This window comes from Crinia signifera, chromosome 12 (genome assembly GCF_055691185.1).
Source record: "Crinia signifera chromosome 12, ASM5569118v1, whole genome shotgun sequence".
In the NCBI taxonomy this organism is placed as follows: Eukaryota; Metazoa; Chordata; class Amphibia; order Anura; family Myobatrachidae; genus Crinia; species Crinia signifera.
This window is the reverse complement of record NC_139228.1, coordinates 66625456-66649498: the sequence shown is the minus strand read 5'-3', so window position 1 is coordinate 66649498 and position 24043 is coordinate 66625456. Positions and strand designations below refer to the sequence as shown.

The window sequence follows — 24043 nt, the reverse complement described above, 5'->3', positions numbered from 1 at the left end:
AAGGAATTATTTGGCAAAATGCGTTGTATAAAACATGTTGTAATGAGGCGTCCTCATGTCAGCAAAGCTCAGTGCAGGTGTACGGATGGAGGTGTGGGCTGTGTAAAGTTGGATAGAAGTGTAGCAATACCTGTGCCGGGCAGGTTATTTGAATGGAGTAAAGCCTGGTGCTAGATGAATAACTACGTCATTATAATGGAGTATGGGGCTGAAATCACTGCTGTACTTACACCTAATGTGATTTCTGAAAGGAATGAAGCCTTTATCTGTGCACGCACAGGTCTGGTCAACATCTGCAGGCCTCCGTTACTGGATGTCTGAGTAAAACCAGAGCTCTGTGATTAGATTTCAGGTTTGAAAGAGCAGAACGAACAGTATCCAGCATTTATTGTCAGCCATGGGCCGTATCCAGAGGCGGAACTACCATAGGTGCAGTGCACCGGGGGCCTGGAGGACTAAGGGGCCCACTGCTGCCCCTTTCACCCATTTCCTGCCAACCACTGCCCCCCCCCCCTCACTTTGTAAAGTGATAATATAGAAAGTGATAAATGACCAACCAATCATTTTTCAAACCCAGCTGTAACCTGGCAGGTAGGAGCTGATTGACTCTTCACTCTTCAAGGCCTAGTACATCTTGCCCGCTGTCACCCCCTGCCTCTCCCTAAGGTCAAACTGGAGGAAAGGATCCTTGATTTTACTATTCCTCATCGGCACGAGAAGAATCCCTTATGCACATCTATTGAGCAAATATAATGGATTTGAAAGAAACCTTTATGTGCACATAGGGCACCTCCACCAGGTCAGTTTGGTGCCGAGGGATGCCGGATGACTAGTGAAAACAGTTACACTAGAATATTGGTACCGCCGGTGAAACTACTTTCAAGAAATATAGTTAGGACAGCGTTAGTGCTCCATAATTCACTTGTGTTTTGTTAACACTGTTGATGTTCTGTAAAACGTATAATGTTTATGTACTTCCAGCACTACAAAAGTGCTGAACACACTGTAGTGCCCCCCAGTCCGCATTATGTACCACAGTACACATTATGCAACACTGTAGTGCCCCCAGTCCACATTATGTACCACAGTACACATTATGCAACACTGTAGTGTCCCCAGTCCACATTATGTACCACAGTACACATTATGCAACACTGTAGTGCCCCCAGTCCGCATTATGTACCACAGTACACATTATGCAACACTGTAGTGTCCCCATTATGTACCACAGTACACATTATGCAACACTGTAGTGCCCCCAGTCCGCATTATGTACCACAGTACACATTATGCAACACTGTAGTGCCCCCAGTCCGCATTATGTACCACAGTACACATTATGCAACACTGTAGTGCCCCCAGTCCGCATTATGTACCACAGTACACATTATGCAACACTGTAGTGCCCCCAGTCCGCATTATGTAACACTGTAGTGTCCCCAGTCCACATTATGTACCACAGTACACATTATGCAACACTGTAGTATCCCCAGTCTACATTATGTACCACAGTACACATTATGCAACACTGTAGTGTCCCCAGTCCACATTATGTACCACAGTACACATTATGCAACAATGTAGTGCCCCCAGTTCACATTATGTAACACTATAGTGCCCCCATTTTGGTAAGCTGTAGTGCCAACAGTTCACATTATGTACCACAGTTCACATTATGTAACACTATAGTGCCCCCATTTTGGTAAGCTGTAGTGCCAACAGTTCACATTATGCCACACAGTGCCCCTAGTTCTTTAGATGGTCTTGTCCAATAGAAAACAATGGGCTTCTTTATGTTTGTCCCCCGTAGAAGGATCCAGCTGTTGCATGCACAGATACGACTCCCGGTAAAACCCGGAAGTTTTTAAAGACTATGGCGTTAGTAAATGCCATTATGCATGTGATTAGTGGCGGGATGTGGGACGCTTGCTGAGTATAATCCTATAACACACTGATAACATTTTGTCAATAAGGACTACAATGAGAAAGTTATTTAATAGAAAATAATGAATTATAGTTGTTCTACTGTTGGGGAATACAGACGTTCCAGCTTGCCAGTAAGAGCAGGGAAGGCAGAGTTCTAGGAATAATTAACACTTATCATTAGAATTGTGCTGGTTTTGGCTCCTTTTGCCCACAGGAGTCACAGCAATTAATTGCAAAGTGCTACAAAAGGCAGAAAGAAGACAAAACAAGCAAAATGATAATGACTAAATACCACATATTAGGCCTGATTCAATACGTCATGTAAATGGCACCCTTCACTGGCTGAAGCCCCAACTTCACTCAAAAGTGCTCGGAGCCCTATGGGGAAGCAGGCAGTCTAGTGCAAATCTCAAATGGCGTAATGTGCAGCAGCTGCCGCAAGATCATCACCACTAATTGGATGGGTATGGGTAAAAAACAGACCCAGACAATACACCGGTCCGGGGTGTCCCATCCGGGGAGAATACAGCCTTCCTGTATGGTCCGGGCATGTAGCAAAAACCGTAACGGTCCAAACCACACGGGGAGGCTGTAATCTTCCCTTCCCCATGTCCCTGGTGAAAGCCATCTCAGACACAGACACCCCCCCCCCGGGCAAGACACCTCAAGCTTCGAAATGCAGAGTTTGATGTCTGGTCCGGCGTTCCGGGGTCTTGTCCGGGTCTGGTTTTGGATTGACCCACAAACGGCACTTGCCGGATTTGCATTTTTCCTATCCGGGCTTATATAAATGATCACTCTGATGGAGAAGCAAAATAACATAATGATCCCAGCCTGCTAATCCCGGGCCCAAGGGGGAGTGGCTGAATCAGATCGTATTACCACCACCCCCTCCCTAAGCACCTGAGATTACCAAAATGATCTCCCCATCTTGCCCGCTTCACTTGGAAATTCCACCCTCTCTTCTGTGGGTCTAGGGGGACTACCCAAAAATCATCAGTCTCCTGGATCTTCTGGGTGAGTTGGTAAGCATGGTTTAATGGTGAATGTCAACATGTCATTGCCGAAGTTGAGCATGTCGACCTTCTAGACCTACACATTGCCCATGAGCTGATCCACAACCAGAGCACTCTGGGGGGGTTGGGATCATTTGGTCTATTGCATTATGGTAGAAAGTCATTAGGTCGAATCCATTAGGTCGACATGCTAAAAGGTCGACATGATTCTAGGTCGACATGGGAAAAGGTCGACATGATTCTAGGTCGAAAGGTCATTAGTTCGACAGGTCATTAGTTCGACAAGGTCATTAGTTCGACATTGTCTATGTCGACATTCACAAGGTCGACATGGGGTTTTTCACTGTTTTTTTTTTACCTGAATGTCAACACAGTCGACATGGACACAGTTTAAAGTGCACTGCATCCCCTCGCATCGCTCGCTGCGCTCGCTATGCGTCGGGCACGGTGCCTCGCTACGCTCGGCACACTATTTTATTCTCCCACCACGCCCTAGTGGATGGTAGGGCATGAAATACCGCCTGTCGGCACATGTTGGCTCAAAAAACAGTGAAAAACTCCATGTCGACCTTGTGAATGTCGACATAGACAATGTCGAACTAATGACCTTGTCGAACTAATGACCTTTCGAACTAGAATCATGTCGACCTTTTCCCATGTCGACCTAGAGTCATGTCGACCTTTTAGCATGTCGACCTAATGGATTCGACCTAATGACTTTCTACCATAATGCAGTAGACCAAATGACCGCATCCCCTCTGGGGTTACCAAACTGTGAAAATATCACAGAGCCTCCACCTCTGAATCAGCTTCTAAGCCCCTATACACTTTCTTCCTTTCTTACATTCCAGGCTACATATTTCCAGTGGCACAGAGAAGGATTTCCCATGTAAACATCACGGACCTGTGCTGTAAGCTTACACAGATATAGTGCTGTAATGCAACATTGTTGCAACATAGTTCTGGGCGTTGGGTCAACTTGAGTCCTATAAGAATCATGGCCCTTCCGTTACAGCTGTGAGTTTTCAAGAGCATATTTCCTGCTGTGCATCCTGTACAGGTGTAGTAGGGGCACACCTCCAGTGTGGCGAGGTTAGTACATCAGTTCAGGCTGAAGAACATGAAGGGTAGGGGGGGGGGGGGGGGAAGAGAGAGCATTAACCCCTTCCCGCCGCAGCCTGTTTTTGCCTTCCTGACAGAGCCTTTTTTTTCAAATCTGACATGTATCACTTAAGTGGGGATAACTTTTTTTTGCTTTTACTTATCCCAGTGATTTTGAGATTGTTTTCTCGTGACACATTGTACTTCAAATTAGTGGTAAATTTGGATCGATACAGTCTGTGTTTTTTTGTGAAAAATGCCAAAATGTCGTAAAAAAAATGGAAAATTTAGCAATTTTCAAAATGTTAAATTTTCTGCTTGTGAGACAAATAATCATACCACTCAAAATAGTTAATAACTAACATAGACCATATGTCTACTTTATGTTTCCATCATTATTTCAACATCCTTTTAATTTTTTTGGACACTAGGAGGCTTAAAATATAAATAGCAAATTCTCAAATTTTCAAGAAAATTTCAAACACTGATTTTTTTAGGGACCAGTTCAGTTCTGATGTGACTTTGAGGGACTTGTATGTGAGACACCCCCATAAATGATGCCATTTCAAAAACTGCACCCCTCACAGTATTCAAAACAGCATTTTGGAAGTTTGTTAACCCTTTAGGTGTTTCACAGGAATTAAAACAAAGTGTAGGTGAAATTTCAAAATTTCATTTTTTTTGCAGATTTGCAATTTTAATACATTTTTTTAAGGAACACAGTAGATTTTACTAGAGAAATGTGACTAAAAATTGATTCCCCCAATTCTTTTGTTTTCATAAATATCCTATATGTGGCCCTAGTGTGCACGTTGACCAAACCACAGGCTTCGAAATAGAAGGAGAACCTACTTGATTTTGGAGCCTCCTTTTTATGAGATTATTTTTTAGGCACCATGTAGGTTTCTAGGCACCATAAGATGCTAAAAGTTAGGAACCCCCCCACAAGTGACCCCATTTTGCAAACTACACCCCTCAGGGAATTCATCTAGGGGTATAGTGTACATTTCAAACCCCCAGGGGTTTCACCAATTTTGATACAACTGGGCTGTGCAAATGCAAAATTACATTTTTTACACAAAAATGCAGTTCTGGCTCAAAATTTTTCATTTTCACAAGGAATGAAGGAGACAAAGCACCCCAAAATCTGTGCCCCAATTTCTCCCGAGTACGGCAATGCCTCATGTGTGACCAAAAAATGGCAGGATTAAGAAGGGAAGGAGTGATATTTGGATTTTGCAGCACAGATTCTGGTGGAATGTTGGTGGGTGCTATGTCGCATTAGCAAGACCCCCGAAGCACCAATACAGTGGAACCCCCCCACAAGTGACCCCATTTTGCAAACTACACCCCTCAGGGAATTCAACTAGGGGTATAGTGTACATTTCAAACCCCCAGGGGTTTCACCAATTGTGGTACAACTGGGCAGTGAAAATGAAAAATTACATTTTTTACACAAAAATGCAGTTCTGGCTCAAAATTTTTCATTTTCATAAGGTATGAAGGAGAAAAAGCACCCCAAAATCTGTGCCCCAATTTCTCCCGAGTATGGCAATGCCTCATATGTGACCAAAAAATACCAGTTGGGTGCATGGCAGGACTCAGAAGGGAAGGAGTGATTTTTGGATTTTGCAGCTCAGATTCTGGTGGAATGAATGGTGGGTGCTATGTGGCATTAGCAAGACCCCAGGGTATATATATAAAAAAAAACCTGCACCCCCAAAAAGTTGCTGATCAGTTAATTTATACTGATCAGCACAAAAGGGGGGGCAGCAGTCAGTTGCACAGGCAGCACAACCTTTGGTGCAACTGACAGGTATATATATAAAAAAAAAAACCCCAAAAAGTTGCTGATCAGCACAGATATACTGATCAGCACAAAAGGAGTGTAGCAGACACAAAATATAGCACTCTCTATCACTCTCTGTCACTCTCTGTCACTCTCTGTCACGATCTGTGACTCTATGACACTGCAGCAGCAGGACACAGGAAGTCACAAGATCCAGGAAGCATCCAGCTGCTGGCAGCACGCTACCAGCGGTGATCAGCGGTGATCAGGTAAGTATCAGGCAAGGTTCAGGTATGTATAGCACGACAGAGTGGCCGGTGACCGCTCTGCACGCAATTCCAGACCGGAATGGCGTCTGCAGCGCAGTCACCGTTAGTTTAAATCACGCGCCATGGCTGTGATTGGTCCGTCGGACCGACGGACCAATCACAGCCTTGGGGACAGGTGGGGTGAGGTGTGGTCATCACCGGTGACCCCCTCACACCCGGCGGTGATTGATCCCTGTGTTACCGAGCGTCTGATTCGCGTCTGATTCGCCGGTAACACAGGAAAACGCTGCGATTGGTTGTTCACATTGAACAGCCAATCGCAGCGATCGCCGATGGGGGGGAGGCATCGCCGCCCCCCCTGGGCATGCTGGGACATGTCTGCTGTCAGGGACATCGTCCCTCTGTCACCGCGTCCCTAGACGCGGTGACAGTTTAAAGTCATGACGTATATATACGTCATGTGTCGGGAAAGACATCCCGGCCATGACGTATATATACGTCAAATGTCGGGAAGGGGTTAATTGTCCTGCCAGGACAAGTAACAAATACAGGAGGAGGTAGCTCATACTAGGCTAATTTATAGGACAGTTGTGTCACACAACATGGGGGTGTGGTTCTGAAATAGGTGGTAGTCCGGGCGCATGGAGGCGCCCGCCAATTACAATGCTTACAGGAGCAGGGGTGCAGTGAAGGTGAGAGGCAACTAGATGTTGGAGACTTAATCCCTTTTCCAGGTGGCGAGGAGACCCGCTCTATTTTCTGGAGCCTCCCTACCATTTCGGGGAAGTGCTAGGGGCTGAGGCACTGGAGTGGGGCCTGCGGCACGTGCAGAATTGAAAGGGGGCACGATCCCGGGTTACGGCATGCCTCTGTGTTTTTGTATGTCAGGCCACCAAGCACAGTGACAGGGGATTGGTCAGGACGTCTCTTGGTGTGGCTGGACCTGGCCTTGGCCATAAGAGCTTGATCACCTACTGCCATGTCAGTCTGTGCTAGCTAAAAGCTGGTTGGTTGCTCTGGGAAACGTCTACGCTTTATATCTCTCCAAGGCTTGATACATCTCACCCTTTAGTTTGATGGATGGCGGCTCCTTTATAAAAGCTCTCCGTGTCATTCGGTGTATAGAACTATGACAGAAGCTGGAATGTGCCTCCAGATGTTACTAATATACACAGAGCAGCGATAAGGGGGTAACGAGCCTGACATACAGATTGGGAATAGGAGAATAAGGAGGTGTAACGCCTGCATATATACAACTGTACACTGCCGCCATACATAACACACTGACACCCTTCTCTAGTACAGCATTTAGCAGACAATAGCCCACCACCACCACCACCACCACCACCACGTTTTACGGTGAAATGTCAAACAGCAGTAACATGAATGTGAACCAGACACGATTCGGGCTTTGGGTAAAAGTCTCGCCATATTGGGCTAATTCAGACTGGCTCCCTGAGCAGCAAATTTGGCTCCTGGGCTACTATTCAGCTGCAAACAGAAGAAAAATAATTTGATGGTTAGTAACCGTTGAAGGATTTTCCCTCTGTGTTGATGGTTGTGAGCAGATGGGTACACATCCACCCATAGAGTAGAGAGGAGACTCTGACAGCAGGGGGGGGGGGGGGATTCCAATCCAGGGACTACATGGTCTCTTGTGTAATTCATAGTGTAGGTCACAGGTTCTCAGACAGTCCTCAGGGCCCCACACAGAGATTGTATTGCAGGTCTCCTCACAGAATCACAAGTGTAATAATTAGCTCCACCTGCTGGTCTTTTAAAATGTGTCAGTCGGTATGAGTGCACCGGTCGGGTGACCTGGAAAACGTGAATTGTGCGGGGTCCTCAGGACCGAGTTTGAGAACCTCTGGTGTAGGTAATGGCTGGGGAGCGTAACAGATGGAGGAGTCACAGATACCCGTATAGGTGATGGATATTTAATTGTTGTGTTTTAAATGTGAAATATAACAGATTTGTTGTATCAGAGATTAAAAGGCAACTTTGCTTCTGTTTATTAATTCAAACACTCTCTAGTTGATGCTAGAAGTTCTGGAGATCAGTGTTATGTGACTTGTACTATTACCAAGTGATATCCTGCATCTGTATTTGATAGTTGTGTTTAGGGGCCATAGTTGGTTTCTTTTACCAGAACCAGGCTGCCCCAGTATAGTAGTAGGGGGGAGGATGGGACCAGGGTGCAAATTGAAGGGGTACCAGCTGTAGAAATCCTCACCTCTATGAGGTGAAATACCGTCATTGCCCATTAGAGGCACAAATCACTCCTTTGTGTGCTAAAAGATGTCATACCAGAAAGTGAAAGCAATTGTTGCAGGGACACTGATCTGTTTTAAACCTACTGGATATGGAGAAATGAAGCTGTGAAGATAAAGATTGGAGGTAGAAGCAGATGGGGTGGTGAGTTTTTGGGCTAAATACTGTCACAACTCAAAGTGAAAGTAAAAATGGTCACAGCTCAAAGTATAGTGCAGAAGCCGTCATTTTAACTACAGTAGTTCAACATAAGTTTGTAATCAAGTTCACTAAGTGTCAGGTCTACCAGTACTCAGACCGATGCCTGAGCTACAGGGCCAACTGGCAGCCTTAGGCATTTGCCTAGGGCGCCGGCCACTTGGTAGCATCCCCCCCTCGGATCAAGGTCAAGGTGAGCATCTCCATCTCTCTCCACCCCCCCCCCCCCATGGAGAGCCACTGCGGCCATCGCCGCATCTGCCGTTGCCGCCACCCCTTGGAGAGCAACTGCGGCCATTTCCGCATCTCAAACCCCACCCCCTGCCCCCCTGGGGAGCTACTCTATGCTGCATCTCCCACCGTCTCCACCACCCCCACCCCCACCCCCGGTGGAGTGAAGCGGTGTTGGCGAGACGCTGCTCCCTCTCCCTCCCTGTGGAGCTACGCCGCATCCCCTCATCCCCTCCCCCCAGTGGAGCGGATGAGCGCCGGCGCGCCCGGCTGAGCTACCCGCTTATCAATCCTGCGGTGACCTTAATAGGAATTTCCACATATTTCAGTCCTGCAAAGTCTGACAAACAAGTTTTATCATTCCCTGAGGTTTCTGTAAATGTTCAGTAAAACGCATGGTGAAAAAGTACAGTACGCGCATTCTAAGTTATGTGAGGGAATCATTGTGCAGTTATCCCAGGGCGGGATTGTGACATTAAGGGGGAAATTTACTAACGAAAATTTGTAAAAAATAGGTGTATTTGTATCCAGAAATACACTTATTTTTGACATTTACTATCCTGAAAATACGGCAATTCGTATTCGTATTGATAGCACATCAATACGAATAGCCGTATTTTTGGGATAGTAAATGTGAAAAATAAGTGTATTTCTGGATACAAATACACCTATTTTTTACAAATTTCCTTTAGTAAATTTCCCCCTAAGGATCAGATTGAGATCTGATCGCTGCTGTGCGAATTTACACAGCGGACGATTATCGATACAGTGCGCATAAGCAGGCTCATGGTATGCATCTGCGACGTCTGCTAGCAAAGAAATCCCGCTACATCCCGATATATATCGCCCGTGTGTATCCTGCTTTAGAATTGGAAGGGGAGTGTCCAGGGTTTACTACAAACTGAAGTGTAATGATAAGCTGCCCATCATTTGTGGACTACATGCAAACGCATCCAGTATTTACCCTGCAAGCAAACTAAATAAATGTAATTGAAAAGATCAACAAACCGGTCATCAATCAAAAGGTTGACATAACGTTGTCAACTTGCATTAAGTCGACAAAAGGTTGACATGGTCAATACAGACAGGGTTCACAAGGTTATGGGGGAGGGGACAGGGGGAAGTTAGGTTTAGGCAATAAGGAGACATTTATTGTTTGGCACCGATGAGGACAGTTAGGGTTAGGCACTGGGTGGACGGATTTGGTCAGGCACTGGGGGGATGGCTAGTCAGCCGGGTTGATTTGCCAGCCCCTGTATATGAGAGCTTGGTCTCTGTGTGGCCAGACCAGCCCAACAGCCCTTTCGGCATTTGCCAGAAGTGCCAGGTGGGCAGCCTGGGCCTATACACGACAAGTAGCGGACCAGCTGGTGAGTGAAATCACTGTTCCCTTAATTGTAGCCTCTGACACAGGGGGAGAATCTCTAAAACTCACCGCCCAGCTCCGCCCCCCTTCGCCGCCCCTCGCAATCATAATTATCGCATATGCTCTAACATATGCGATAATTATGGCAAAGGACAGCTCTTGCGTTAAGAGCTGTCCTTTGCGGTGAGAGTCGCCGGGTCACAGCAGGTCCCGGCGGCTCCCGCCTCCCTCCCACATTGCTGCTGCTGCTGCGCCGGGCTCTCCTCCTCCCTGCACCCTGATTTTTCTGGCGATGCCCCCCGCCGCGGTAACCCGGCCGATAACGGGGTTTTTACCACATTTTTACCTTAGAGAATCTCCCCCACAATCTGCAGCCTCTGAGGTAAATTTACTAAGATGAGAGATCAAATGAAGATTGCTCATAGCAACCAATCAGGTTCTATTTATTATCTTCTCAGACCTCCCAACTGTCCCGCTTTTTACACATACACACACACACACACGCTAAATTTAAAGTGATATTTAAGAATAGACTAATAGTTCATAATATGGCAGCCCAACCACTAGATTCCCAGAGGTCCAGAGAATCAACAGAAAAATACACAACCCAATGGATTCAGTATGAAATCCCAACGGTCAAAATAGCGACATTTAAAATCCCGACATATAGAATGTAGACAGGTGAAAAAGTCAACAGGTCGCGAGGTCGAATCTCGACATGGACACAGTTGGAAGTCAACCGCAGCCCCTCGCATCGCTCGCAATGCTTTGGGCATGGTGCCTTGCTGCTTTATTCTCCCACCACGCCCTAGTGGATGGTAGGGCATGAAATAAACCTGTCGGCACATGTCGGGTCAAAAAACTGTGAAAAAACCCATGTCGACCTCGCGACCGGTCGACCGAAAGTCATGTTGACTTTTTCACCTTTCTACATTCATTATGTCGGGATTTTGACCATGGGACAATGGTTGTCGCTATTTTGACCGCATCCCAACCCAACAGTGGTATGGCGCCTATAGACGCCATACCACTATTGGGTTGGGATGCAGTCAAAATCCCGACGGTCAAAATGTCAAAATAGCGACATATATATATAGGCTATAGTATATAATTTAAACCATACAATTCAGATAGAGTCCCTGGCCAAGCACACTCCCTGTCTTACCCTAAGATAGCGGCATTTCTCAGTCTGTTGAAGGCTGTCCGCTTTGATGTTTGTTTGCGGCCGGGCAGCGGAAGCCGCGGCTTGATAAAGTCGAATCTGATTGGTTGCAAAAAAAAAAAAAAAAAAAAACTCCCATCACAGTAAGTTTATCCCTCTGCGAGGTCATTAGAACATTTCTGAATTACAGCCAATGAGCCGGTACCTGTCAGTGTTATTTTTATTTTAAAACTGAGCGGATATGTTACCACCTTCCTGATCCCAGCATTGGCTCATACATAGCATGACAAAGCCTCATTACTATGCAGATGTGTCTGAGTCACCGGCTGGACTTTCACTTTCTATGGAAACTCCGGATGGAAATGACACAACTGACCGCAGACCATACAGAGATGCTCTGATCCTGTTACCAGACAGAACATTTACATAGCACACTAACAGAACGGAAACACTGCAATCATTCTCCCATTGGTGGTGGTGGTGGTGGTGGTGTGGGGTGTGGGGTGTGGGGTGATCGACACACAGGTCTTAGGTCGACACATGAAGTAGGTTGACAGGCCTTACGTTGACAATGGTAAGTTTGACAGTCAAAAGGTCGACGAGTTTTTCACGTTTTTTTTTTTTAAATAAAAATAGGCGGTGTTTCATACCCTACTATCCACTACGGCGTGGAGGGAGAATATAATAGTGGGCTGAGCGCGGCGTCATGGTACACTGATACGGTGTCCATGTCGACTTACGTCAACATCCAGGACCAACAAAATTTTGAAAAATTCATGTTGACCTAATGCTTAGTCAACCTACTGCCCCAGTCGACCTATTTAATGTGTCAACCTAAGCCCTGACAATCTTCATACAGTCAACCCTGTGACCCATACCCAAAAGCAACCACATATAAATGTATCACCACGCGTCATCACCTGACATTCTCCAGCAGTATCTTAAAGGTTTCTTTAAAATGTGTTTGCAAGTGCATTTACCCAAGGAAGAAAAGGAATACAACAGTGTTTTGGGAGGGATCACATTTGGGAAGCGGTTATTTGGTCTACAGCATGATGGTCGACAGTCATTAGGTCAACACCATTAGGTCGACATTGGGTCTAGGTCAAAAGGTCATTAGTTTGACATGGGGTTTTTCATTGTTTTTTTTTGTGCCGACAGGCGGTATTTCACGCCCTACCATCCACTAGGGCGTGGTGGGAGAATACAATAGTGTGCCTGAAGCATTGCTAGCGCAGCACGAGGGGATATGGTGCACTTTAAACTGTGTCCATGTCGACTGTGTTAACATTCGGGTCAAAAAACAGTGAAAAACCCCATGTCGACCTTTTGACTGTCGACTAATGACCTGTCGGTCTAGAACCATGTCCACCTAATGGTGTCGAACTAATGACTGTCGAGGGTCGGGTATGATATGTCGAAATACCGACGCCCGGTGCCTCGCTACGCTCAGCAAACTATTTTATTCTCCCTCTATGGGGGGCACAGAGGGACAAAGTGCCGGCATTGCGGCGGTCAGGATTCCGGCGTCGGTATTTCCACCCCCGGCATATTGAACGCATCCCACTGCCGGCCATCATGCTGTAGACCAAATGATCCCAACCCTGACATTTACAGAATGTAACTTGGATTCCAAACAATACAATAGGCTATTGGCCAATTATATAACAGACAGCTACAATCTAGAACTCAGAAGTTGTTACTACTGTACGTCACTTCTATCAATGGATACACAAAGCTTGGAAGTACAGGAGCCTATTGCTTAGCACCATGTTGGCACTGGCAGCCAGGGCTCTAACTTGGCCAATAAATTAGTTGCAGTCATGTGTAATATACACTTTGTAAAGGTTTGTATCATAGAGATAATCATCTCCACGTACCTGGAGCTCTGCTGTTAGTAATGGAGGTGAGCTCAGCCCCTTCCCTGGGAGCATCCCCAGCTGCTGGTGCTTTCCAATTTGTGCAGCCTTTCCTAGGATCTTCTCTTTGAATACTGGCTGCTTTTCCGGTCTGTCTTTGGAAGTAATCCCCCTTTCTTTATGCCAGGGGTGGCCAAACCTGTCCTCAAGATCTACCAACAGTTCACGTGTGTCAGGCAACCTGTGGATCTATAGTAGGAAAGACTGCAGCAGACTTGAAAATGTGACAGTTAGTAATGACTGCACCTGTGCACTGGCTAGGTGATTTGGAAATCGTGGACCGGTGGTAGATCTCCGGGACCGGTTTGGTCACCCCTGCTTTACACATTTCCACTCCTGTGTAGATATCAGCATACCTCCCAACATGACCCATTCCAAGAGGGGGCACAGTGCTCTGTTCCAGGACTTCCCTCCTTATGTATGATTGCTGTCACCCAGGGGCGGATTGGGAATTAAAACCAGCCCAGGAAATATCTTGAAGCAGCCCCAATGGGGGCATGTATTGTTGCGCGCCGTAGGCGCGACCGATTTTTTTGGGGGCGGGGCCTATCAATATGGGGGTGTGGTCTATTTCAAAGAGGCCACGCCCAATTTTGCCGCTGAGTTAAAAAAAATAACTAAAGTTCACATTATGCAACGGAATGACAAGACACAGGGGGCCAAATGTAATAGGGTGAGAGTTTCAGAAAGTGAGAGATTTTGGGAGAGTTTTCCCATGTTTGTTAAAGCAGCAATCATTTACTCTGCAAAACCAGGTTGATTTTGCCATGTAATTGATTGCTGCTTTAAAAAACATGGGAAGACTCTCCCAAAATCTCTCACTTTCTGAAACTCTCACCCTATTACATTTGGCCCAGGGTGAGAGGGGGTAGGTGCAGGGTGAGAGGGGTTGGTAATGTAGGGTGAGAAGGGGGTGACGAGGGGTGAGAGTAGAGTGGCAGGGTGGAAGAGGATGCAGGGAGGGAGGGGGGAGGGAGTGTGAGGGGGGCATGGTGGCACAGGATGCAGGGTAGGAGGGGGAATGCAGAGTGGCAGAGGATGCAGGGAGGGAAGTCAATAAGTGGTGGAGGATGCAGGGAGGGGAGACAGTGATGCCCATTATACATATGCCACACACCATGATGCCCATTATACATATGCCACACACTGTGATGCCCATTATACATTTGCCACACACCTTGATGCCATTATACATAGGCCGCATACTGTGTTGCCCAATATACATCTGCCACACACCGTGATGCTCCATTATACATCTGCCACACACCGTGATGCCCATTATACATATGCCACACACCGTGATGCTCCATTGTACATATGCCACACACCGTGAAGCCCATTATACATATGCCGCACACCGTGATGCCCATTATACATATGCCGCACACCGTATGCCCATTATACATATGCCGCACACCCTGATGCCATTATATATACCGCACACCATGATGCCCATTATACGTATGCCGCACACCGTGATGCCCATTATACATATGCTGCACACCGTGATGCTCCATTATACATATGCCGCACACTGTGATGCCCATTATATGCCACACACCGTGATGCCCATTATACATATGCCACACACCGTGATGCCCATTACAGATATACCGCACACTGAGATGCCCATTACATATTATGGCACATAAGCGCCGCTTACCGACATGCTCATTGCAAGGTTTAATGCTTGTTGCCAAGGAGGTTTACATGCTCCTAACCATGGGGAAGCAGTCTGACAGCCGGGCAGCCCACCACTTCTGCCCGCTGTCAGACTGCTTCCCCATGGCTAGGAGCATGTAAACCTCCTTGGCAACAAGCATTAAACCTTGGAATGAGCATGTCGATAAGCGGCGCTCCACTAGACAATGTGTTTACCCAGCGACATTGTGGGACCGAGCAAGGAGTTGCCATCGGCAAAATGCATACACACTTGCTGTTGCCAGTAGCAACGAATCACATTAATCAGCATGGCTCTCACTATCGATGTCGTGAGTATGTGCCCGATGTCTTGGTCCAGATCGGATGACATATCGCCTAGTATGTACCCATTATAAGACCACTATATACTTTTCTCCTGAGATGCCCACTTGTCAGTATTCAAGTTTTAGGTTCCCCATTGCTAAGGGTTAAAGGGCAGGTAGTACAGAGTTATGTGAAGATTGCAGCTAATGCTGCTTTCCCACTGCCTGATTTGTAAACGGGACTTTAAACGGCTCTGAGCCATAAAGACCCTTTCACACTGCCTTTGTAAACGGTATATTACTGATTGATTACCGTTTTTGTACCTTTCACATTGAACCCATTGTGAAAGGTACAAAACGGTAATCCAGTAATATACCACCCATTACCTGGCCTGCAAACCCCGGACCTGTCTTGCACCCCCACCCCCCCAGGCTACTCTGCGAGTCCCCTTTAAGGCACCGGCCCAAGCTTACACACAGTAAACGGTGTTGGGGACATGGAGGACACTGCACGGGCACCGCGTCCCGCAGCTTCCTTGTAACTGGAGAGTGATCGCGTTGCCCGGAGCAGGCTCAGGGGGTGACTGGCATCAGGGGAGCCCACGTGGTGATGCCCGCTGGCTGGAGGAAGTGCTTTGGACGCTGTAGAGGCTCCGGCTGTAGCGCCCACACAGCAGGGGGTGCCAGGTATTGTGGCGGCTATGGCCAGCCCTCATCCCCGCTACTGCTATCGCCATGTGCGTGCTGCCCGGGCATACTCATACTTGGCAGGGCGTCACTGAGTCACTGGAGGGGGGGGGGGGGGTTGCCCAGGTGCCCAAGACGGCCCTGATTGCAAGCATAGGTCAGTCAGGAGCTGTCACCCACAGGAATTCAATGAAGGACCCCGCTGCATGATCCGGCGAGCTGGCAAGTACCAGGGGAAGGGGGGGTGTGCAGGACGGACAGGTACGGAGGGTTGTAAACCAGGTACCAGGGGAGGGGGTTGACTGGTGTGGGGGTCCTAAATACCATTTCAGACCCGTTCCCACTGCCAAAAAAACGGGTCTGAAACGTGTAGGACTCTGCTTTTTAAACGTGTTGAAATACCGGTTATCTTTAACCGGTAAATCAACTCTGGCGCTTTCCCACTGCAGCCTTAAACGGTAAATAGTGGGGGAAAAACGGCAGTTTACCGTTTAAGACCTGCAGTGAGAAAGGGGTATAAGTGTCACAGCTGGGGTCAGAAAACAGGGAGGAGCCAATCTGTAGGTGCATCAGTGAGAGGAGATATATATACACACACACACACACATGTGTGTGTGTGTGTATGTATGTATACATACACACACACACACACATATTATATGTGTGTGTGTGTGTGTGTGTGTGTGTGTGTGTGTGTATATATATATTATGTGTGTGTATATATATATATATATATATATACATACATACACACACACACACATATTGTATGTGTGGGTGTATATGTATATATATATATATATATATAGAGTTTGTAGAATAAGCGGCACTCTTGAGGCTTTATAGAAGTAGGTGAAAGAAAAAACTCTTTATTGCATCCATAATATATACACATATATTTTTTCACTTTTGCCAGCCACATTATTTAAATTACCTCAGTGACCTCAGATCGTGGCACCCGCCTTGTTCTGCTGCCATCTCATCCTGTTGTTGATGTTGATCCCCAGCACGCAAAATACTCCTGCGCTGCTGCTGGGGATCACCTCCGACGGACTCACACACTCAAGAGCCGCGGGAGGAGCTGCGTAAGGCCGCGCATGCGCGGCAGCCCTCCCGCGGCCATTTTGACTCCTGTCAATATACGGCCGGCCGCGGCCATGTTTACTGTGGGCAAAGTGCCGCGGCCGCTGCCGCTAACCCCTGAAATCGTGGTCAGTCGGTCCGCGGCCCTCCCAGTGGACAAGGCGGCCTCCCCATGTCATTTACGGGCCGGCCCACCGGGAAATGCCCCGGTTTCCCGGCAGGCCAATCCGCCCATGCTGTCACCTGTTTTAAACAGGCTAATTGATAAGAAAGGTGTCTCACCACAGGTGCTGGCAATCATAAATAAGGTGTGAAAACCAGGAACAGAGCATGGTGTCCCTTCTGGAGGGTCATGTTGGGTGATATGGGGTAGGGTGTGCTCTTAAAAACAGCAGCATTTGGAGTGGTTGTATCTGCACGTGATCACCTATGTTTAGTAAATGTACCCTCCAAGCAGCTTGACCCTAACTAGCTATGGGTCAAAGGGTCGACACTATTAAGGTTGACATACATTAGGTCGACTACTAAAGGTCAACAGGGTATGTGTCGACACACAAAATCGGTCGACACAAGCATTAGTTTGACAATGGGATGGTCGACAGTCAAAAGGTCGACATACATTTTGATAAAACAATTTCTCGAATTTAGACTCAAGTCGCCATGGGCGCTGTATCAGTGTACCGCGTCACCTCCCATGGCTCGCTGCGCTATTATATTCTCACTATGAAATAACACCTGTTTTGGATTAAAAAATTTTTTGGTACTTATGTAGTATCTGGGCGTCCGATTTTTTGATTGTATGCCTTAAGTTAAGGCATACAATCAGATGCGATGCGATGCGATATCGCATCGCATGCAACCATTGGATGCGATGCGATGACCTGATTTTTCCATAGGAATCAATGTTAAAATGGACAGAGTCCATTTTAACATGGAATTCAATGGGAAAAAGGGGTCCTTTTCATACCCCTACTATCCAAGTGGGCATGGAGTTGGATATAAACCTGTGGCGAGCGTAGCGAGCCACCGAGCCCAAAGCGTGGCAAGCGAAGCGAGCCCCGCGAGCCCCGCGAGCGGACGGTATTCTGTGTCCCCTCGCGGGGCTCGCTACGCTAGCCACAGGTTTATATCCAACTCCATGCCCACTTGGATAGTAGGGGTATGAAAAGGACCCCTTTTTCACATTGAATTCCATGTTAAAATGGACTCAGTCCATTTTAACATTGATTCCTATGGAAAAATCGGGTCATCGCATCGCATCACATCCGATGGTCGCATGCGATGCGCCCGATCCGACCCGATTTCTAAATCGGACGCCCAGATACTACATAAGTACTAATTTTTTTACAAACTCATGTCGACAATTTGACTGTCCACCTTATGCTTGTGTCGACTTCCAACCCTGTAAACCTTAGCCATGTTAACCTAGTTCATGCGTCTACCATCGCCCTGTCAATCTTTAGTGTAGCCCTAATGCGTGTTGTCCTTCATAGTTATGACCTAGTGACCGTATCCCACCCGATAGTCCTGAACCCCTGCCCCACCGCCTCCCCGTAATCTTCCCTTCCCATTATAGTAGTTGAGATGCTGGAGTTGGTATACTGAATGCATTTAGGTTGGATTGGGGTGAAGGTCACCACAGGGCCCCCAAACACAGAGGGGCCACCCAGTGGCAAACGCAGGATTTTCAGAAGGGGGTTTCCAGAGGGGCGGAGCAAAGCACGGAGATGGACACTTAGGTGACCCAGTATATGCCGGGTCAGTTAAAGTATTATAGATAGACCAAATGTATATAAATAATAATAATACACACACACACACGTATATACATACATAACAGCAGTGTAGACCCCTGGGCATAGCAATGTATTGGGGCCCCTACCTTTTCTCCAGCGGTAGGGGTGGGGGAAGCTTTGATGTCCCCCGGGTGGTAGGGGGTATTATATCAACCGCTCAGCATGTAGGGCCTGGATCAGTAATTTCCACTAATTGTCCCTTTACTGCACAGATGGTGGGAGAAGGGGGCATTGGGCTGAATGAAGGGGTCCTCATACATAACTTCCAGGGTGGTAGAGGATGTTTAATATGCAGAGGAGGGGTGTATAGTGGAGTGGGCTTATTATTCATAATTTTCTGGTGGGAGGACAGCTTGCTTGACTGCAGATATCTCCAGTTCCCAGAAATAGATATCTTAGATTTTAATGGAATTAAAAACTAGAGAATCCCACCTACCAAATGGTATTGGGGACTAGGGGATCAGAGTTCAGGAGGCAGATCAATCTGCCAACGAGTATATAAAACTACATACCAGGTGTGTGGAGATGGAGCAGTAACCAGCTGCTGGTAGGCTGATATCTCTGGTTTTGGGAACAGTAGAGTCAAGCTACTAGTGTCCATCAAAGGGGAAGAGTCCCAGCTTTTGGAATATACCCTCAGAAAAACTCTAAGTCAGACAGAACTTCTATAAATATCTACCTGGGAAGAGCAATTAACAGGCTTGGATGGGGACCACTGTTTTGAAGTCAGATATCTCCGGTTCCCAAGGGCCGATTTTTAAAATTCTTGTACCCATGGAAAGAGGGGACCCTCAGCTTTCAGGCTAGGTCCCTTAGACTCCTAGGGGGGGTTTCTGGGTACTCAGAAACCCCCCCCTGCGTGCGCTACTGCCACCACACAGGGTCAGTGTGACCCTGCAACTGCAGAGAATCTGTGCCCGGAGAGTTCTTATTGCGGCACTGTATACATACCTCCCAACATGACCCTCTCCAGGAGGGACAAAATGCTCTGTTCCTGGAATTCCCTCTTAATTTAGGATTGCCATCACCTGTTTTAAACAGGTTCATTGATAAGAAAGGTGTTTCAACACAGGTGATCCTAAATTAGGAGGAAAGTCCAGGAATAGAGCATTCTGTCCCCGCTGGAGAGGGTCATGTTTGGAGGTATGTGTATACAATGCAACTCGGCACACCAGTCCCCTCAGCAGAGTCATGTGACAGATCACTCCCGTAATGCCTATGAGGGGGCTCAGGAAACGCTCTGTGCTGCTGTGGGCATTGTGCAAGCAGACGTTAAAGTTACACGGAGAGAGATGCGGAATGGACCATAGGAAGTGAGTACTCAGGGGCAATGAGGGGTGGGGGGGTACTATATACCATACATGGTGGCACTGTGGGGCATATGGGGGGTAATATATGCCATATAATGTATACCAGGGACACTGCCTGACATATTGGGAGTACTATAGGGGGAGACCGAGGCAAAGGGTCGATATGAAAAAGTAGATACATGAAAAGGACATGAGTTGTTTTTTTTTTATTTGGAGACGTGGGCATCCCTTCTACCCGCACAGTGAATGCTGCCTCTGCCTGCTGGGCGCTGTGTTTGGCTGATAGTGGCAGTTAAGGAATGCTCAGGAAATGACATCTTCACTGTGGGAACTTTTGGCTTTGTGTGAAAACAAGAGGATCAAAGGTTGAGAGAAACACAAGTGTACAACAATGACAATTACCGTGCGACCTTGGGGCCATCCGTATTCCTTCCTGAGGCTCAAGGGATCTACTATGTGTTTATGTATTGTACCGTTTGTGCTCTCCTTGGAGTAGGTTGGTAAATGCATTAGACATCAGTTTTCTATACAGTATGGTGGGCAATGCTTGTAATCTGTACTGTTATGTTTACTTGCATTAGTAACAGGACTTGTATACACAGATTCATTGTCCTTTGTTTTATTACAGGGAACAGGATCAAACGTGGCAATGAACATCAACAACTTCACCATGACAACAGGCATTCACAACGCCACCGTACATTTGCCGTCTGACACCCCCGATGAACTTGAAACCTGCATTTCACCTGAAGGGCTAGACTGGATCATAGCCTACCAACCAGTTTATATGTGGATTGTATTTGCCTTGGGATTCCTAGAAAACCTGTTCGTCATCTTGGTCTTTTTGCTTCACAAGAACCGCTGCACAGTGGCGGAGATCTACCTGGGAAACATGGCGGTGGCAGATCTGATCTTTGTCTGCGGGCTTCCCTTTTGGGCCATTTTTATATCTAACAAATTCTACTGGCCCTTTGGCAGCTTTCTCTGCGTCACGGTCAATTCCCTGATCCAGCTAAATCTGTTCAGCAGCATCTACTTCCTCATGATGGTCAGCATTGACCGGTACTTGGCTTTGGTGAAGACCATGTCTTTTGGCCGACTGAGGGGATCTGGATGTGCCAAGGTGAACTGTGCAATCATTTGGATCTTCGCCATGGCGGCCAGTTTGCCCAAAGTCGTATTCCGAAGAGTTGAATTTATCCCAAGCATAAACTCTACCGCCTGCATTATATTACCACCCTCCGACTACTGGCACATCGCCACCAATATCCTAATGACCATTTTTGGCTTCTTAATTCCAGCCGTGGTCATCGCATTCTGCACTATTCATATTATACACGTTCTACGGAATAACGCCATGCAGCAATTCAAAGAGATCAACAATGAGAAAAAGGCCACCTGGTTGGTTCTGTCGGTGCTCTTGGTGTTTATCGTTTGCTGGCTCCCCTTCCATATTTTCACCTTTATTGACACTCTAGATTTATTTAAAGTTCTCCCAAAATGCTCCTTGAGTATGTTCATTGAGATTGGAAACCAGATCTCAACCTATATTGGCTACAGCAACAGCTGCATCAACCCACTTCTCTACGTCATAGTCGGAAACCATTTCCGGAAAAAGGCAAAAGAGGTCTACTGGCAACTCCGATCAAAAGTAAGATCACCGAGAAAGATGTCGCTCCCAATGAGTTCTTCGTTAGTTACCATACGGACCTCAATTTCTATGGGACAACAAAAAATGGTTTTGAAGCTATGAAACATTCTGCTGTAGCATTCGGCAACTATGGTGAAGGAAAACATTCTATTATTGTTAAATACTGAACACAAGTTGGAATAAGCTACCGTTATTTATTGTCTGTTGAATGTTTTTTGTTTGTAGATGGATTTTTGAGGTTTATCACACTGACCATGTTCCTCAGATGCTCCTGTTAGAACTGCCCTATTTAGGAAGACGCTGAAATGTTTCGGCTAGGTTGTAGGAATTACAGCTGGACATTTTGAGAGAGATCTTATAAAAAACGTACAATTGTTGTATCATTGCAGGTTCTGCCATTCCACCACTATTGTAGTACCTATTATCCTATTTTAGTCTTTCTTATGGTTATTGTTGAGGCACTAAGACTAATTTAAGGAATGTGTGGACCTCAACATAATGCTGAGGTTCAAATCAAAGTCTTGAAGGCCCTGAATGATGGCCCTTGGAAGTTTTATCTGTGATCCCTAGACCTCATTTAGGGCCTTATTCTAGTTCACTCTTTCTGACCAAATCCTTCTTAGATGGACAAAACCATGTGCACTGCAGGTGGGGCAGATGTTACTTGTGATGGTGACGGTGATGTCAGCTGTTGGCCCCCCGGCGCCCATGTCACCGGCCGATTACCATGGGAATGCCCATGAAACACTGCACCCAGCACATGCATGGAAATGCGCATGCGCATTGAGAAAACATCGAACGAACGGGCCACTGCGAATGGACCTGAATAATGTCCTCAGTGTTCAAGGCACCCTAACAATCCAGGTTTTTAGGAAGTCAATGCTTAAGCACTGGTGAATTAATACCTCAGTCCGTTTCATGTAATCATCTGTGTTTAAGCATGGATATCCTTAAAACCTAAACTGTTAAAGGTGCTGTGATGACCAAGTTTGAGAACCCTCCATAACTTGTACCATAGAGCTAATGTCTTTAAGAGTTCGGGGTATATTTGCTGGTTCTGGTATAGTGGTTCAACAATGTCTAGGTCGACTGTCACTAGGTGGACCACTAATGGTTCGACTGTCACTAGGTCAACACCTATAAATGGTTGACATACCCTATGTCGACAAGCAAAAGGTCAACATTGGCATAGCTGTTTTTTTTTGTCTATGTCAACATATAATCTAACTTTATGCCCACTTGGATGGTAAAGTATGTACCAAGTTGGTCTAAACAAAAAACCCATGAAAAACGTGTGTTGACATTTTCAATGTTGACCATGGCATTGCCGAACTTTAGCATGTCAACATTCTGTCAATGTGGATCTAGGACATGTCGTGGTTGACCTAGACATTGTCTACCCAGGGATCGGATACCATATGTACCATATTCTCCATAGCAACCAATCACATTCTTTCTAGAATTTTCTAGGTTGCAATAGAGACATGATAGAATTTTTTGGTTGCTATGGGCAACATCACTTTACACGTCTCATTTATTACGGGTGTTGAAACAAAACATGCAGATTAAAAAACAATAGTCAATTTTTTTAAATAATACAATGGAATGATTAATTCCAGCTTTTGTTCTGTACGTCAGTCAGCAGTATCAACATGGCGGACATCCCCGGACTCAGTAATTCCTGCTGTTCTATTGGAACAGCTATGGTGGGAGTAGAGGGAAGGTGGGTGAAGGTGTTAAATGTCTGTATATAGCAATGGATGAATATTTAGAGGCCATTTATATATATATATGAGAGTTGTAAAAAATATCTTGTATTGCACATTTCAACTATATTATTGTTCTTATAAACTTGCCAATTAAATCCCGCCTGACAATCTTTTTTTTGTTCAAAGATTATAGAATTCAGATTTATTTGATGGGGTTCTGGGTGACCTCCCGACAGCAGGAATCCTAACTTTCAGGGGCTATTCTCCCTCGTGGGGGGTCCAGGACCCCCACGCTTTTCCCGCTGTCAGAGTACCGGCAGTCAGGATTCCTGCGTTTGTCTAATGACCGCTGAAATCCCAACTGTCGAACCCCCATACCAGTACCACACCCATTTGATGTATGTGTATTGCAGGGGCGGATTGGGATGGAACACCAGTCTGGGATATTTCAGAAAGCAGAGCACATGGAGGCAAGGTCTGTTGAGGGGGTGGGATCTATTAAAGGGGCGGGATCCCTCCTCATGCAGCCTGATTCTGTTGGACACAGTTGCAGCCGTCTTTGTGTCTTTTCCTGCAGTTGTGCTTGCTACAATGC

At 46.5% G+C, this 24043-nt stretch overlaps 1 protein-coding gene across 2 annotated transcripts in view; it reads left to right on the top strand.

Moving 5' to 3' along the window:
- Nucleotides 1-23592, top strand: part of LOC146049811 (B2 bradykinin receptor-like) — a 46374-nt gene extending 22782 nt beyond the window's left edge. For both annotated transcript variants that reach the window (XM_083166443.1, XM_083166444.1), the window contains exon 2: nt 20717-23592. In XM_083166443.1, coding sequence (XP_083022569.1) covers nt 20717-21841 — 1125 coding nt within the window. In that variant the 3' untranslated portion in view covers nt 21842-23592. The remainder of the gene's footprint in view (nt 1-20716) is intronic.
- The last annotated feature ends 451 nt before the right edge of the window (nt 23593-24043 follow it).